Source organism: Anoplophora glabripennis, unplaced genomic scaffold, assembly GCF_000390285.2.
Source record: "Anoplophora glabripennis isolate ALB-LARVAE unplaced genomic scaffold, Agla_2.0 scaffold454, whole genome shotgun sequence".
Classification (NCBI taxonomy): Eukaryota; Metazoa; Arthropoda; class Insecta; order Coleoptera; family Cerambycidae; genus Anoplophora; species Anoplophora glabripennis.
The window spans coordinates 131,160-149,135 of NW_019416575.1; the positions used below are offsets into that span (position 1 = coordinate 131,160).

The following is a 17,976-nucleotide window of genomic DNA, read 5'->3' on the forward strand; positions in this document are numbered from 1 at the left end:
ATTAGTTAATTTGTTTATAAGGCCATAACTTGTAAACTTACAGATTACTGATTTCATGTGAGTTATTAGACAGTGATAAGGAATGAGAGGATGCGATGCCAAAACGTTCTGGTAATAATAACGCAGTTTATAAATGTTTAATTCAAAACTTCTTCTGTTTATAACTTTTGATCTAATCAATATTTTTTACGCTCGAGGGCTAGTTTTTTAGGTCTTTTGAAGACGAAAAAAAGGTACTGTTTTCTCGTGGAAATGGGCAGAAAAAAGTTATAAGTGATTAACCACTCAGTAAACAATCTTCCCCCCATCTTTATGACTGTGGAAACTAATATGTTATTGTACATAATATTTAGCATCTATAGTGATAAATTTAGCTTGCCGAAACAAAAAGTCGCAAAATGGTCATTTCCTAGCTTATTTTCCTGGCCTAATTGTCAAGTACAACATATCAAAATTCAGACGAATCGACCGGGAACTCAAACCCATAAGGTTTGTGCGGGGTCCTTTAAACTGTCTGACAATTAAAACGAAAAGTCAAAAAAAGTTGAGACGATAACTTTTTAAAGTTCGCAATATAACGATATAAAGTGATGTGTTTTGTTCTCTTTTTTTTTCAGTGTGAGATTTTTCGATTAGGCAAACTATTTTCCTAAAAATTATCCTGATTGATCCTTTTGGCTCAAAGGTTTATTTTTTTTTCACAAATGGCAAAATACCCAAAAAATAAAGAGAAAAAGTAAATGAAGGAATTGGCTTTATTTATCTTTATTTTAAAATATTACGGCGAACTCTCACTTTTAAAAAACGTACGTCCCGTCCCAACAAAATTAATTCAAAAAGTATTCTCAAATCAGAGTTACATAATTCAGTTACAGTTTAGTTACATTATTGAGTTACATGGTGTTACATAGTAACAAAGGTAGTATGGCACTGTATTTTTACAGCCCAGTTACAATCCTAATACAGTTAACTACCATCTACATTGTATGGTGTACAAAAACCCTACTATGGGTGCTTGTAAAACATTTTGATTTTGTCAAAGGAAACGGCAAAATAAATACATTGAATGTGATGTAAATGGTATTTATTAGACATTTATGAACATTTATTAAATACAATGTAACTTTTTAACAATCGCACACACATAATACTAATTAAAACGGATCTGGAATTTCTGGGATTGTATCAAACGTAGCATTGGCTATTTTAAAGTAAGCATAAGGCAGGCTAACGTTTTTGGCCGCAGACTCATTATTAACATAAATATTCAGTATTGGAGGGACTTTAGGACAAGTTTTCACCCCAGCGGTTTTCTCACATATGAAATAACGTTCTTCGTCGCAAGACTGCTCACTCCACGTGCCATTCGAGAAAATTTCGATACAAAATAGGTCTTTGTTTGAGTCGGAATTTTTAAACTTGAGGTTCGAGTATGTCAAACTTGTTCCAGTTGACCAAGTCCATTTATCTTTCTCGTTTAATTTGCGAGCAGATATCCAATAGCTATTTGCCTCTGCACCTAGAAGACAGAAGAGTTAAAAGTTTAATAAAAATATGTGCAGGATGTCCCAAATGGGTTGGGACAATTTTCAACCCAACTGATTGGATTGAAATGAAATGATGCAACTAAAATTTAATCATATCGTTTTGATCCCAGTAATCTGTGGTATATGAGATTCTTTGTATTTATTAAGTAGACCATCAGGGTTTTATACAGGGTATTTCTGAAGTAGAGGTGAAAAATTCAGGGGCGTATTCTGAGGCCAAAAATAAGGGTTTTTGTTATATAAATGTGGGGTCTTAAGACAGCCATTGTTCAGCTACAGCGTGTCAAAATTTTTTTATATCTAAACCGCTTGAGATAATTTAACCAAATTCAGTGTGCATATTTAGTATGACAGTAGATATGAAACAAAAACTTACCAGCTTTAAAAACTTATCAGTGGCGGAGGTGTGGGTATCATCCGTCATTATTTGCCAAAAAAATGTCACCCTGTATAATATTATAAATAAAATAGGTTATCATATGCGCCATTGTATTATCTTCACTTTTTGTTTCTTTACACTTTCAAACCGATTAACAACAAAATTGATTTATTTAACGAAGTGCATTTTTACGATACCCATTACATTTCTTAAAATAATAACAAAATGGAATTACTTTACTATGATTTATTATAACAAACGAAATGGAAATGGCCACCTTCGGCCAAAATACATGCTTCAGATCTTCTTGAAATTGCAGCTCGAACACGTGCAAAAATTCCAGGAGGAGTTCTTATTACATCACAACCAGCTATAATTTGTTGTCGTAACTGCTCCTCAGATTCAATGTAAACCTTGTAAACTAATGTCTGGAGATGCCCCCAATCGGGGTGGCCAAGGTTGTCCTGGTTCTTGAGTGCCTCGTCCAATCACGTTATTACGAATCTTTCAATTGAAAATTCACGAGCAGTCAAACCAAAATGTGGGGGAGCCCCATCGTGCATAAACCAAACTCTTACTCTTAGTGCATAGGGAACATCATCAAGTAGTTCAGCAAAAACGTTTTCAAGAAAATGTCTGTAGGAGGCACCGGTTAAAGTTGTTGGTAAAAAGTAAGGCACAACAAGAAAATTTCCAATAATACCTACCCATACATTCAAAGAAAATTTCATTATGGCATGAATGTTTTCATCAGACCACATGTGTTTATTATGGAAGTCCATTATAGCATCTCTGGAAAAAATAGCTTCGTGGATAAGCAACATGCCAGCGGTACAGTCAATATCTTGTTAAATTGTTTGCAAAATCCAATCGCAAAATTGTAGGCGAGCAGGATAGTCTTGCAGCAGTAAGGCTTGAACCCTTTGTATGTGATAAGAGTATAACTCTTAACGCTTCAGAATGGACCAAACAAATTTGTGATTCACATTAAGATTTGCAGCGATCTTCCTAATACTAGTATTTGTATCTTCCAACTTAGGCGTTCCAACACTCAAAGGTCTTCTAGGAGTTGAACTTTTCTGAAATAAGCCTGACTCCGAAAGACGTTGAAGTACATTTCTGAACATTCTTGGATTTGGAGTTGGACGATTTGGAAATCTTTCCACAGCCCCAGTATCATTTCCATCTGTAAGGCCATAAATGTAAAACATATTGGCCATTTCAGCATTTAAATATGCATAAACCACTATAAAACTTAAAAAAAAAACTTAATTTGACATAACACAATATTAAATAAGATGACGGTTTCTTATTATTATTGTTTTGCTTGGCCTCCCTAAGATATGTTTAAGTAATTTAAGTAAATATGCACTTGATGAAATAAATTAATTTTGTTGTTAATCGGTTTGGAATATAAAAAAGTGTAAAGAAACAAAAAGTGAAGATTATACAATGACGCATATGATGATGTATTTTATTTGTAATTTATATAGCGTGATATATCCTTACCCACACCTCCGCCTCTGGTAAGTTTCTAAAGCTGGTAATTTTTTGTTTCATATCTACTGTCATATTAAACATACATACCGAATTTAGTTAAATTATCTCAAGTGGTTAAGAAATTAAAAATTAAAAATCGATTATTTTTTAATTTTTGACACGCTGTAGCTGGACAATGGCTGTCCTAAAACACCATAATTATAACAAAAAATCCTTATTTAAGAAACTCTACTTAAGAAATACCCTGTATATTATTATTACTGCGTTATTACATTATATAATATAATTTTACTAAACCTAATACTCTTAGTGGCAAAAATTTATTTAAATATAGAATTAGACTTAGGATTGAAACAAAACTCAAAATTAAATTATTGCTGCACCGAAAATGGTTCCTGCTGTTGAAAATACAATAACAGTTTTCTTAGTGTGTGTTTTGAGACTAAAGATTATTGTAAAAATCCAATAAACAACATAATTACTGAATATTTACTTAGTCGACTCAAACTTTCAAATTGACGTACTATTTATTCATGATACTTCAACTGTTGCTATGTTACGAAAAAGGGATTTATGATTCACATTAATAGATATCAGCACTTCAATACTTACTGTGATGAAGAAGCAATTGGCGAATTTCTTCATCCTCTTCTTCAGTTGTGATACTGACTAGTTGCATGTGATTACGTTGGCAGAACTGAGAAGCCTCCAACTGTGTTATCTGGAACAAAAAACTCTGACTATAAGTAAATTGTTACAAAGAAAAATGTGATTAGTTAATATTGTTTAAGATTAACAATTTACAAAAAGTTATAAAGTAATACTAGTACAGATACCAACTTTTTTTTATTATCCTGTGTTGAATAAAACAGTATCAACAAATAACAATGATTTAAAATGCGGAATTGTTAATAAAGGTTAAATACTTATTACTGAACTTATGTCAATAATTTAATGAGGTGAAAAAGGAGCAAAAACTGAGTTAACTGTCACAAAGTTGTATCGGAAGTTTAAGGTCATAGAGGAAAATGCTAATTAAAAATGTGTTTAAGACTGTTTTGGAACTGCTGAAATACATGTATTTTAGGTTTATTATGAAGCCGAACTGTATTCGAAAGTCAGTTTGTAATACTTTCTTGTAGTGATTGCTGTGCTGTTTTTCGAGAGTACATTTAATAGCTATATTTTCAAGTTTTCTTTTGAAAATGGCGCATTTATTTAGCAATCGCGAATATCATGATATGCTGGTGAAGTACAACCGCGTCGAGATCGGGACGGTGGCCCAGGGCGACCACTAAGAATCTAAATGTTGAGGAGATGATTTTAGATCTTCTCGAAGAAGATCCGCATCGTAGCACCAGAAATATCGCAGAACAAGTAAATATTTCGCATCCTATTGTGCGGCGGACATTACGAGAAGCTCAGTTGTACCCATTTTATATTCAACGTGTTCAAGCGCTTACTACTGAGGATTTCACTACGTCGAGGTTTTTGCGAATGGTTGCTTCAGGAACAAGCAAAAAATTCTCTATTTACAGCGCAAATACTTATTACAGATGAAGCATGTTTCAGTAGAAATGGTGCATCTACATAACGTCCACAACACTCACCACTGGACTATCGAAAATACGTCGGGTGCCTGTCAGCAACAGTTTTCAGTGAACATGTGGGCCGATAAAGTTAATGACACTTTAATAGGATCTTTTGAATTGCCTAAACGTTTAGACGGTACTTCATATCAAGATTTTTTGCAAAATCGCTTGTCGAAGTTATTGAAAGACGTGCCATTAAATGTTCGACAAAATATGTAGTTACTGAATCACTTTTTTCGGAGAGTGCCACCCCTTTAGACTTCTCTATTTAGGAGATATGTGAAAAGTGTTGTGAATTCCACGGAAGTTCGTGACATGACCAACTCCGACATCGTATTGCCAAAGCTTGTAATACGATTTAAGATGACGTGGCAATGTTGCAACGCGTGCGAGCGAATTGAATACGTTGTGCTGAAGCTTGTGTGCAAGCAAACGGTGGGTACATCGAACATCTATGAAAATCAGCAGTTCTCAAAAGGTGGCTCCTTGCAATGTTGATGTAAATCAACAAGGAAGGTTTTAAAATTACATTATGCTTAATACAAATCCGTGTATTTACCTCATTTTGACATAACGGACACCTGGCAAAAATATTTGACATAAGTTCATTAAAACCCTGTACACTTATATACCTTAAAGTGAGTCCCCAAATAGTAACTTCGACTTTCCATTTGTATAAGAGCAGAATAAGCATGTTTCAGGTTCTCGAAGGCTTGTTGACCTACAAAATAATATCTGTATGGTATGACATAGCAATATAATATCTATTTACCAATAATAGTATCTACTGCGGAATAAGATCACTTATGGTCACTTTAATACTAAAGATTTACTTTTTCTCGAAAAATATTCGTATCGATTTAAAAGTAAAAGATTGGAGAAGGAAATTTGAAAAGCAGTTACTATATCATTATATCTATTATGTATATTATCTTAAAACACTTTATTACACTGTGACAAGAATATTGGAAGATGATCAAAAAGGATTATACTTCAATGTACATATATACAATATACAAACTTAATTTAGAGTCAGTGTCAGTATATGGTCTCACTTGTAACAATCCCATTCCTTTCAAACAGGATTCTCTCTCTAGGTTTTTCGCAGATATATGCGTAACGCAACACGCAAGCTGCGTCTGTCCAGAACAAGCCTTTGTCTTTCTGGAACGAGAGGTTGAGGCAATGATCTACTGGACTGTCGGGTTGGCCCGTGTACCAGTTTGTATAGTCTATGACCTGAGCTAACGACATCCATACCCAAGTAGTCCCGTCTATCATTCTGGAGCCGGAAGTCCAGAAGATGTCACCGCCATCTGAAAATGAAATAAACAGGCCTTTAAATATAGCAAAATATAGTTCTTTTTCTTTGCGAGTAGACACATCAGATGCATATGAATATGCAACAAAATATAAGAAAGTATAATTATTGATTGTAATTTTAAAATAAATTTTGTTACAGATTCATATCAGAACATTCAATGGAGGGGCGGAGACAAAAACATTCAATTGATGGAACGTCAAGAAATTAAATGACAATTTTTCTCTCTCGACAGTAAAAAAAATATATCCAATTATATAGTACTGAAAAAACAGTTGAAAGTGATGAGAGTAATTAATTTACAAAAATGTAAAAGTACATAGAATGTTACGGCGACTATTTGAAGAATTATCTAATCAAAATTATATCATCCGTTTTACATTTAGAACCATCTAAAAACTATCGGTATGAACTACGTAATCGCCACTTTTCATATATGTATATAATAATTTTTTTTCAGAAAAGACCGATATTTATATTTGCGGTATACCGGGTGTGGCGTATATAATCTATAAAAACTAAACTACAGCTTCCTGGTGATATTTGTAATAGAAAAGTCTTATATGAAAAAATTCTATCTTCGCGTTTTTTTTTGTAAATCAAAGTTCATTTATTCAACGAAAATGAAGGCCGACCCTGTTTATTTATTAAAATCTTTGGAAATGTTTTTATGGGACCCGAGATGCAACCTCATAATTTATATACATTGATAAAATATTTGTGCAGTCAACTGATTTTGTATTTGTATTGAATTCATTATTCACTTAATTATTAAATATTAAGATCGTCCATCGACCCATCAGTGTTAAAAAGTAGAAAATTCCAGACAAAAGTTTTTATTTTGTAATTCCACGATAGTGACCGTGTAATATTTATAAAGAAGTAAAAAATAGGAATAGCGTGCCGATTACATTAAAAACGAGATTCTTATTCCTTACTTTGCTTAATTTTTTAGTTTGTGCACAAACTAGTTTTACAATGAACCGAGAAAACAATGTTTTATTTCTGAACGTGTCGATATGGTGTTAGTGTATGGTGCAGCCGGAGAAAATGCGCTCGAGGCAACTAGGTTGTACCGGGATCGATGGCCACAACGTCACCCCCATGTGCAAATACAAATCCTACAGTGCGTTCAGCGGCTGCGAGATACGGGAAGTGTGATTCCTCGAGGAGAAGGACGTGGTCAGCAAGTGAACCTTAATGTTGAAGATACAGTGTTGGAAAATCTTGACGAAGACCCCACAATTAGTACTCGACGATTCGTATAGTAAATAGGAACCTCATCTCGTACCGTACATCGCATCTTAAGGCCGCAGCTGTTGCACCCCTATCATCTGCTGTTCAACAAATTTTACCCTCGGATTGCGTGATCAACGAATGTGTTTAAGTAATTAAGAAGTGTTTATGTTTGTGTAATCGATGAGGCGACATTTACCCGTGATGAAGTGAATTTCCATAATATGCACATATGGGCCGATGAAAATCCTCACGCGATTAGGGAAACTCATTTTCAACATCGGTTCTCGATAAATGTTTGTGCTGGCATAATAAGCGATGTACTTGTGAGTCCCTATTTCTTTGAAGGACGACTAAATGGACCAACATATGCTGACTTTTTGGAGAACCGGTTGCCTGAATTATGTTTTATCTTCAATATGGGGCTCCCCCACACAATACTCGAGAAGTAACGACACTTTTGAATAAAATGTTTTTTCGGCGATGGATTGAACGCTTTGACGTGTACCGTGGCCACCTCGGTCACCCTATCTAAGTCCAACGGACTTTTATCGTTGGAGTCACTTGAAGTCATTGGTTTACAATACTCCAATTGCTATGGTGGAAGAATTGCGAAACCGTATGCTTGAAGCTGCTTACACGATTAGAGGAATACCTGGAATTTGGGAAAATATTCTTCAAAATTGGGTGCGTCGGTGCCATGCCTGTATCCGCGCTAATGAGTATCAATTTCAAAATTTTCTCTAGAAATAGAAATTTTTTTTTCATTTTGTTCCATATTTTAATGGAGTTTGTTTAGTGCACGCAGTTGGCAACTACAGATGCTTATGGATGTGATTTTGTTTGCGAACTCTTACAGTAACAACAATGCATTTAAGATTCAATGATATTAAAAAAAAAACAAGAAAAAAATCAAAGTTGGCGGATATAATTGAAAATTGACAGTCTGTCATAACTTTTAATTCCCAAAAACTTATTTAAGTAAATATTTTTGATATTTTTCAAAGCAAAGGTACTTTACTAATTTTTGAAAATTCATCGTAAAAACACCCTGTACATTAATTAATTGGACTAACTTCTTAGTTTAAGGCCAAGCAAAGATGATGCCCAGAAGCTCAAATTTCAACTCGAAAAAATTTTGTCATGTACATCCCACGTGCACTTAATCCGTACACACTGTATATATGACATTGATGCCATACTGCATCAAAGGCTTGTTTTGTATACAAAAATGAGGGCGAGTGCGACCTAGCAACAGCATTCATGTCATTTATACGAATAGTCAAGCAACCCTGATCGCATTAGTACTAGTATGGGTGGCCAATTGGAGAAGATTCGCGATGGTCGTCCTCCTTCTAGTAGCCGGTATGTCGGTGTATTCACAGAAGCTATAAAAATTTAGGCGAGGTTTTACAGAAAGACATACCACCCCTAGGAGAGGATGTAAAACCGTTGGTCCCTTATCTGGACAATTTTAGGCAATCTAAAGAACCCTACCCTATGACAAAGAGAGGGTCGGCAAAATTTCCTCTTCTGGCGTCAGTGTTTAGCCATAGTAGCAGAAACAAACCGACATAATACCAAATAATAACCAAAAAGCGAAAAGCGATGTGTAGACAAAAATGCTGACGCGCATATTTTCTTCTACAAAGTTTCTGTGATTAAAATTGTCATCTGCGTGGCACTGCAAAACTGAAATATTCTACTATTTCTTAATTCCTTTTAATATTTTCAACAATATACGAGTACATAGAATGGTTATCACTCAATACGATGTAACTACTGTTGATGGTATTCCATGTTTGAGTATCGTGATAATTGAAGCAAACTTGCATTGTATGGACAAGTATGTCATACATAGTTGTTAGTAGCATTATATCATAGCCTAGAGATTAGTGTGGACAGCTAGTACAGAACACCTAGGAAGGCATTGATTTCTTCATCATTTATGTGATTTATGGATACTATAGGTGTAAAAGCGTTCTCGAGGTAGTTTGCAAATATGCGCAACGATAAACAATTGGCTTGTCTTATTAAGGAGATTGAAGCTATTGGCCTGAACGTTTGGGGTCAGGTCCGTGACTACTGAAGAACTGAAGTGAAGAAATTATTCTTGAATTCATGTAATGTCTAAGCCCATAAATGTCCATTTTATTAAAAGGATTTTCGGTTCTTTGCATATTCTGCGAACTTTTCGACTTCAGTGATCAGTTTCTTGATGTAGATAGGAATATCTATCTACAGGGTGTTTTTGAATGGAGTAGCATAAATGATACCAGTGAATCTACATTTCGAAAGAACACGATCTGCAAAAAATCGCCTTAGTAAAATGTTCACCCCTGAAGAGATATGGGCCATCAAAGTTTCCAAAAAAATTATGAAAATTGGCTGTAATTTGAAAACCGAACGAGGTACAAATAACAAATTTTTTACAGGTTGTTTACTAATACAGATGCGAGTTTTCAACTATTTTTCGAAAATTTTAACCCCTCGAAAGGGGTTGAAATAACCACCCCTCAAGCCATTTTTTGCCATAACTTTTATATTTCGTAAAAACTCGATATCCAAAAATACGCATTAGATAAACTGGTTCTTTTAGAAACTTTTACCTCTCTAGCAATTTTCCTTTAAAACTTTTCGTTTATTAATAAAAAAATAAAATGTATTACCATTCACCTCACACCGTATATGATTGCAATCAATCAAAGAAAAACTAAGTGTGCTGCTGTCATGCCAGTTGTCACAATTAACTCTTCTGTAAGTTGTCACTGTTATCAGCTAAATACTTTTTGGGTGTAAATTAACAAGAATTATGCCAAATTTTACTAATGATGAATATGTGGACATGCTACAAGTGTTTTTTTCTACGATCGTGCAAAATTTACTACTTATTGCACTACCTACTGTGCCAAAAGTTTAACTTTTTTTACAGTAGTACAAAAAAAATATTGATTACAAGTTTAATCTAAGCATATCCATAAGTACCTAACGTCTGACATTGACAATTTGCGCAATTAATTTCCAGTTGTCAGTTAAAATTTTAATATTATGTAAAATACTGTTAAATAAAATTTGAAATAAAAACAATCGTAGAAAAAATGTTGCGTGCAACATGTGCAAAAAGCATATTTGTTGCACTTAACATGATTGCAGCTCTCAACTTTGTCTCGAGCTGCAAACTTCATGCACCGTACAACAAATACACACCCTTTACACTAGTTGCACAAATAACTGTTTGAATGTCGCAGAAAATTTTATTAAATTAGAAGTACAATGAAAACGAAACTAAGAAATAATTTATTATCAAAAAGAAAAAAAACAAAAAACTTAGTTAAAGGACATTTTCAATATAATTGCCATTTCTTTCTAAACACAAACTAACACGTTTATCAAAGTTGTTACGGACTCGAGCAAAAATTATGGGATTGTTGCGAATCTCATCAGCCGCCGCGAATATTCTTTCCTGTAGCTCTTCAACACTGTCAACTGGGGTCGCATAAACAATACTTTTTATATGTCCCCAAAAGAAAAAATCCATGGGCGTTAGATCGGGAGAACGTGCAGGCCAAGAGATAGGTGCCTCATTGCCGCGACCTATCCAACGATTCGGGTAATTTAAATTAAGCCACCGCCTAACTACTACAGTGCTGTGAGCAGGAGCCCCGTCATGCATGTACCACATGGCCTGACGTACATTTAATGGTACTTCCTCCAGAAGTGGTGGTAGATGCTCATTTAAGAACTGCAAATATTCAACAGCACCAAGTCGATGAGGTAAAACAAAAGGGCCGACAAGCACATTTTCTACAATTCCTGCCCAAATGTTTAAACTAAAATTATGTTGAAATGTTGTCATAGATACTTCGTGAGGATTTTCATGAGCCCAGGAATGAAGATTGTGCATATTGGTTAAACCATGTCTTTGAAAAGTTGCTTCATCTGTGAAAAGTATCTTTGAGGCAAAATTCAAATTATTTCTTAGAATATTAAGATACGATTCGCAAAAAACAACTCGCTTATGCATGTCTGGTTCAAGTAGAGCTTGAACTGGCCGGTGGTGAAAAGGATATAATAAATTATCATGGACAATATTCCAAACAACACTATGGGACACATTTAAGTGCATTGCTGTTTTTCTCGTACTAGTCTGACGATTTTCGTCAAACTCTTCAAGTACTGCATCCTCAAGATAAATAGTACGAACAGTAGGTCTTCGGCCGGTACCCTCAATATGCGGCTGTATTTTTCCAGTTTCCCGAAGTCTTCGTTCTACCGCCGAAAAAGTTTGTCTGTGGGGAACTTGACGATTTGGATATCTCTCATTATACGCTCTTGTTGCCGCAGCACAGTTTTTGCGACATTCAAAATACACTTGTAGCATGTCCACATATTCATCATTAGTAAAATTTGGCATAATTCTTGTTAATTTACACCCAAAAAGTATTTAGCTGATAACAGTGACAACTTACAGAAGAGTTAATTGTGACAACTGGCATGACAGCAGCACACTTAGTTTTTCTTTGATTGATTGCAATCATATACGGTGTGAGGTGAATGGTAATACATTTTATTTTTTTATTAATAAACGAAAAGTTTTAAAGGAAAATTGCTAGAGAGGTAAAAGTTTCTAAAAGAACCAGTTTATCTAATGCGTATTTTTGGATATCGAGTTTTTACGAAATATAAAAGTTATGGCAAAAAATGGCTTGAGGGGTGGTTATTTCAACCCCTTTCGAGGGGTTAAAATTTTCGAAAAATAGTTGAAAACTCGCATCTGTATTAGTAAACAACCTGTAAAAAATTTGTTATTTGTACCTCGTTCGGTTTTCAAATTACAGCCAATTTTCATAATTTTTTTGGAAACTTTGATGGCCCATATCTCTTCAGGGTTGAACATTTTACTAAGGCGATTTTTTTGCAGATCGTGTTCTTTTGAAATGTAGATTCACTGGTATCATTTATGCTACTCCATTCAAAAACACCATGTATATCCGGTGATTTTAGCGAAGTTTGAAGTCACTGGCCTGCGACGTTATAATCTCAATTTCAGTTAGTTCTAAGCCCTGTTCTCGGATTAAAGTATCTCGAATATTCTGAATTTGTGTCCATTAAGTGCATTGCTATTCTTTAAGTGACACTTGTGTTCCTTTGTCCACGTGGTGACAAATTTGTCTAATAAATAAGTAAATAAGTATGTTAAGTAAATAAGTAAATTGCTTGGCAAAGTTTGTGTTTAATAACTCTAATATTATCTTTAGATACTATTAGAGTTAGACTCGTCAAATTTGCCCCACTATAACAGTAAGTAAATAAGGTACTGGATATTTCAAAAGAAATACATATCAGACCTATCATATCATATACTGGCATGTGTACGGTGTAGACGTATCAGTTAGCGCTCCGCAGTTAAATACAATATCCTTGTAAAAGTTGTCCTTGTCCTTAGCAGATAAGGTGAATGAAAGTTTCATCATGAGAAAAATAAGGAATTAATTGAAAAGGTAGAAAATAAGTTGCAGAAAGTCGAACAAGAAAATATATTGTTAAATAAGAGAGCAAAGTATTTGGAAAAATCTCTTATAAAATCAACAATACGTATTAATGGACTTGAGAATGTTGAAGGGAAGGATAAAGCTGAAACTATGGTAAATAATTTATTTAACGATGTGTTGAAATTAAATATTTCACCTAATGCTATAGCAGATATTTACTGTAAAGTATCGGATTTAAAAATCGGTGAGCAAGAAACGAACAGTAAAAACGGAGCCACAAAAAGTACTGTTGTTGTTAAATTCACTAACTCTAGAGATAGACAATTAGTTCTTAGCGATAGAAAACGTTTGAAGGGCAGTGGAGTAAAAATATACGAGGAGCTATCAAAAGATACCTTAATTTTGTATAGGAAGGCCGCTGCGAAATATGCTAATCGAAATGTATGGACTTTTCAAGATAAGGTGTTTATTAAAATTAATAACATTACGAAGAGGATTTACGTCGAAGATTTCCAGAATTAATATACAGGTTGCGGGTCGCTGGGAACTCTCTCTTGTTCATATATACATATTTCTTTTTCCTTATCTTTGTAATTAATTATTTCTGTAGTCGTGTTTATTTTTGTTTTTTAGGTATATCTACTTTATGTTAGTTTATTATAAAAATTGCAGGGGGCTGCGAACAAAATTTAATGAGGTATAGAACAATACATTAGATTGTCACTATGATGTTGTAATGTTGAGTGAGACATGGTTGGTAAGCGGGATAGTTGACGGTGAGATATTTAATAGTTCACTTTATTATATAAATTAGATGTGATCGAGGAAATGACCTAAGAGGTGGCGGTGTTTGCATGGCCATTAAAAAGGCAAATAATGTAAAGATAACAAAAGTTACAAAATATCAAGAACGGTCAGAAGTATTGGCTGTGAATGTTAAATTTAGAAAAGTTCATTATACATTTATTTTGTTGTACATTCCACCAAATACAAATAGTAATACTTATTCTGAAATATATGACGTTGTTGAGCAAAATTCAGTGTGTCCTAATGTATATGTAATAGGAGATTTTAACAAAATATTCTTGACTTTGTACTGACATATAATGATAATAAATTATGTGTCGTATGTGAGGCTATACTGTTACAAGATTCTCATGATCCCGCGCTTGAAATTGACATTGGTTCTTGTGATCAATTGGGACATAAGTATTCTGAAATAAACGGTAAACTTTTATATAACTTTAAAAAGGCAGACTTTTTGAAGATGAGCTATATAATGCAGAATTGTGATTGGTCTGAAGTAACCTGCAAATTGGATGTAGATCTGGCTGTGGCTAAATTTTATGATATAATTAATGATGTATTTGATAGAACTGTAAAGAAATTTAATATTAAACAATCTTATAGGAATAAATATCCTTGTTACTCTACTAAAGATATACAAGTGCTGCTTAAAGAAAAAGAGAAGTATAGGAAATTAAAATGTATTTCTGACACATATAAGAATAAATTTATTAGTTGTAGAAAACAATTAAAAAAACTTATCAGTAAAGAACATCAGAATTACTTAAGAGAGGTTGAGAATGGGATAACTAGGGACACTAAACAATTTTTTAATTATATTAAAGAAAAGAGAAAATTAGTATATGAAAATGCACAGTTTTACGACAATAATGTCCCTATCTTACATACTAGATTTTTTGCTAAATACTTTTGTTCAGTATATGCATCAGTTCCTGCAGACTACAATACCAGTTACTTAACCAGTTACAATAACATTCCTATATTTAATATCTTATCAATTACTGAGTCTGATTACATTAAGTCGGTGAAAAAACTTAATGGAAAAAAGGCTGCTGGATTTGATGGTATACCACCGCATATCATAAAGGGCTGTTCTGATTATCTGAAAATACCACTATTATATATTTATAATTTATGTTTAGCAAAAGGCATATTTCCGCATGCGTGGAAAATATCCAGTGTAACTCCGATTTTTAAAGCAGGTGAGAGGACAGATATTAAAAATTATAGGCCAATTTCTGTGTTACCTGCTCATGCCAAGTTATTTGAACAAATTTTGTATAATTATATGGGCCCACTTGAGTAGTTTCATTTCTACATCACAACATGGTTTTATACCGAGAAAATCGTCCTTAACAAATCTTTTATCATTTAATATTAAAATTCATCAAGCATTTGAACGAAAAATTCAAGTTGATACAATTTTTACAGATTTTCAGAAGGCTTTTGTTCGTTACTATATTGTTAAAAAATTGTGTTTTTATGGAGTTTCTCATAATACATTTAATTTGTTAATCGTATCTGAAAGATGCGTTTTATGGTAAAATTTGGTAATATGTACTCTAACGAATTTAGAGCACTTTCTGGGGTACCGCGGGGTTCAAATTTGGGACCCCTGTTATTTTTATTTTTTATCAATGATTTACCGGAAGTGGTGTCAAGTTCAACATGTTTACTGTTTGCTAATGACTTGAAAATCTTTAGAGAAATAGAGTCGAATCACGACTGCAAACTATTGCAAGACGACATTAATGTTGTTATTAATTGGAGTATTAGTAATCAACTTGATTTTAATATTAAAAAATGTTCTATTATGTCATTCACAAGAAATAGTGCTCCAATTATTTTTTCTTACTTAATGAATCAGACCGAACTTAAAAAGGGTAACATCTGTGAAGGATCTTGGTGTGACTGTGGATACAAAGTTATCATATAGAGGACATATAGATAATATTGTTAATTCGGCTTTTAAATCATTAGGATTTATAATTAGAGAGTCCAAACATTTAAGTAATGTAAAATGTCTTGTTTTATTACATAACTCGTTAGTTAGATCTAAACTAGAGTACTGTTCTGTTCTATGGCATTCTCAACCTAAGAAACATTTAGATAAATGTGACAGTGCAAAAAAGTTTCTGCGTTTTTTGTATTTTAAAAAATATAACAGACCTCCTGATTATAACATTACCAGAACAATGCATTTATGTCAAGAGTTTCAATTGAATACACTTTTTAATCGCAGAAGTATTGCGTCATTAGTTTTTGTCTATAAAATACTAAATAATCTTATAAATGACTCGTATATTTTATCATTATTTAAATTTAATATTTCGCCCATAACAGCCAGACATTACCGTTTACTTCTTATACCTGTTGTTAAAACTATTTACAGTTCACCATTTTTAGTCATGTCTCGTTTGGTTAACCATATCTCATTAACACATAATATTGATTTTTTCCAACCATCGATGTACAAATTTTATAATAGAATTCGAAATTTATTCAATTATAGCTATGTACCTTGATTCGCACCCTATATTTTTCTTTTTATATTTTTCTCTTTATATTTTTATTATTATCAATATGTTTAATTGATGTAAATTGCTGCAGTTCTCATGCTACTGTTGTTACCATGCACATTATTTGTAAGAATGGAAAATCATAACATTTACTGATTTTCCATGTAATTAGACAATTTGTCTGTTTGGAATGAATAAATAAATAAATATTAGTTATGTAATATTTACTTGCTTCTGCAAAATGTGGAAAAATGTTGAAAGATTTTATTCCGAATTATTTTTATTTCGAAATATTTTCATATATCCGAAAATTATATTGATATTGATGGTATTACAGAACCTTATCATGGACTATCTATTGGGTACAATTTTTTAACGAAACTTACTTGTGTCGCGAATATATTTGTAAATTCTGTCATTTTCTTCCTTGGATGTGACAGATACAAGATCCATATGCATCATTTTGCATATTTGAAGTGCTTCTTGGAAGGTTCCCTAAAATTACAGAAATAGTATATGTATTTAAAAAATATAATAATACCAATAAACAATACTCTTCTCTTATTTGAACGAAAATTATTTAAGCCTAAAAGCCAACTGCGTGTGCAGAAAAAAAGACGATTTATTGTTTTTCTGCAGGTGTGAAAGAGGAAAAGTAACAGAACAGTATTGAAATGTATTTTTATTGGATTGAATTTTTTAAATTAGTTTTATTTTTGTAGGATACCTTAAAATATCTTCCTAGGAAATAGCTCTTGTTGTTCAAGTGAAACAGTGGTACATTGGCGGACATAAACGGATTCTCGTATATGCTTTTCCAATCTGAAAAAAGTAAAACAAAATAAAATAAAAATAAAATTGGAAAGATAATAATACGAAAAAGGTACCAAATGTATCGAAATAATTTACCAACCTATTCTTTCTACTTATAAAACAAAACATGAAACCGACGAACCTACCTAACGATGCAGTTTATGCCTATATTCTTAGGCAATACTCGTATATCAAATTTTTTATGGTACATACCGACATTCTATTGCTGAGAAGCATTTTTTAAGTTTTATACGGAATTATTCAAAACATTAAAAACATATCATTAAAAATAGAACCGATGTTACTAAAATAAGTTGTAATAAAATATTTAGAAAAAAAAAATTAATTTGCTGCACTTAAAATCACACTATTAAAATATCTATTATTCAAGTGTTTTTGTATACCCTCACCATTTGCTTTTAAGGATGATTTTACAAATCGTTCTTAGTTCTGTTACTACTGTAATGTGTGTTACGGTTACTTTCTTTTATATATGTCTTTGAAATCACAGGAAAATTTCCTAAAACTTTGGTCATTACCAAATTTTCCTAGACAGAAAGGTAAAAATGGGCAGATGTTATGTTAATTGCCCTGGTCATCTACTGCTTTTTATTATTGCGTTGTGAATCATCTTGTGTAACAATGTTCTACATTTACCCGATTGAAATTAATATGTTTTTCAGACATCAGATATTCAACAAGATAGGCAAAAAATAATTTATATAAATGTCCTTTATATATTACAGAGGATGTTTTCAAAAGAAGTAGCA

General features: G+C 33.0%; 1 protein-coding gene across 1 annotated transcript in view; it reads right to left on the reverse strand.

Moving 5' to 3' along the window:
- Positions 1–1,067: 1,067 nt before the first annotated feature.
- Positions 1,068–17,976, reverse strand: part of LOC108912358 (macrophage mannose receptor 1) — a 36,045-nt gene continuing 19,136 nt past the window's right edge. The window contains exons 5-10 of the mRNA XM_018717566.1: positions 17,121–17,215; positions 16,780–16,888; positions 6,074–6,334; positions 5,651–5,739; positions 4,039–4,147; positions 1,068–1,519 (exon numbers count right to left, since the gene is read on the reverse strand). Coding sequence (XP_018573082.1) covers positions 1,155–1,519; positions 4,039–4,147; positions 5,651–5,739; positions 6,074–6,334; positions 16,780–16,888; positions 17,121–17,215 — 1,028 coding nt within the window. The 3' untranslated portion in view covers positions 1,068–1,154. The remainder of the gene's footprint in view (positions 1,520–4,038; positions 4,148–5,650; positions 5,740–6,073; positions 6,335–16,779; positions 16,889–17,120; positions 17,216–17,976) is intronic.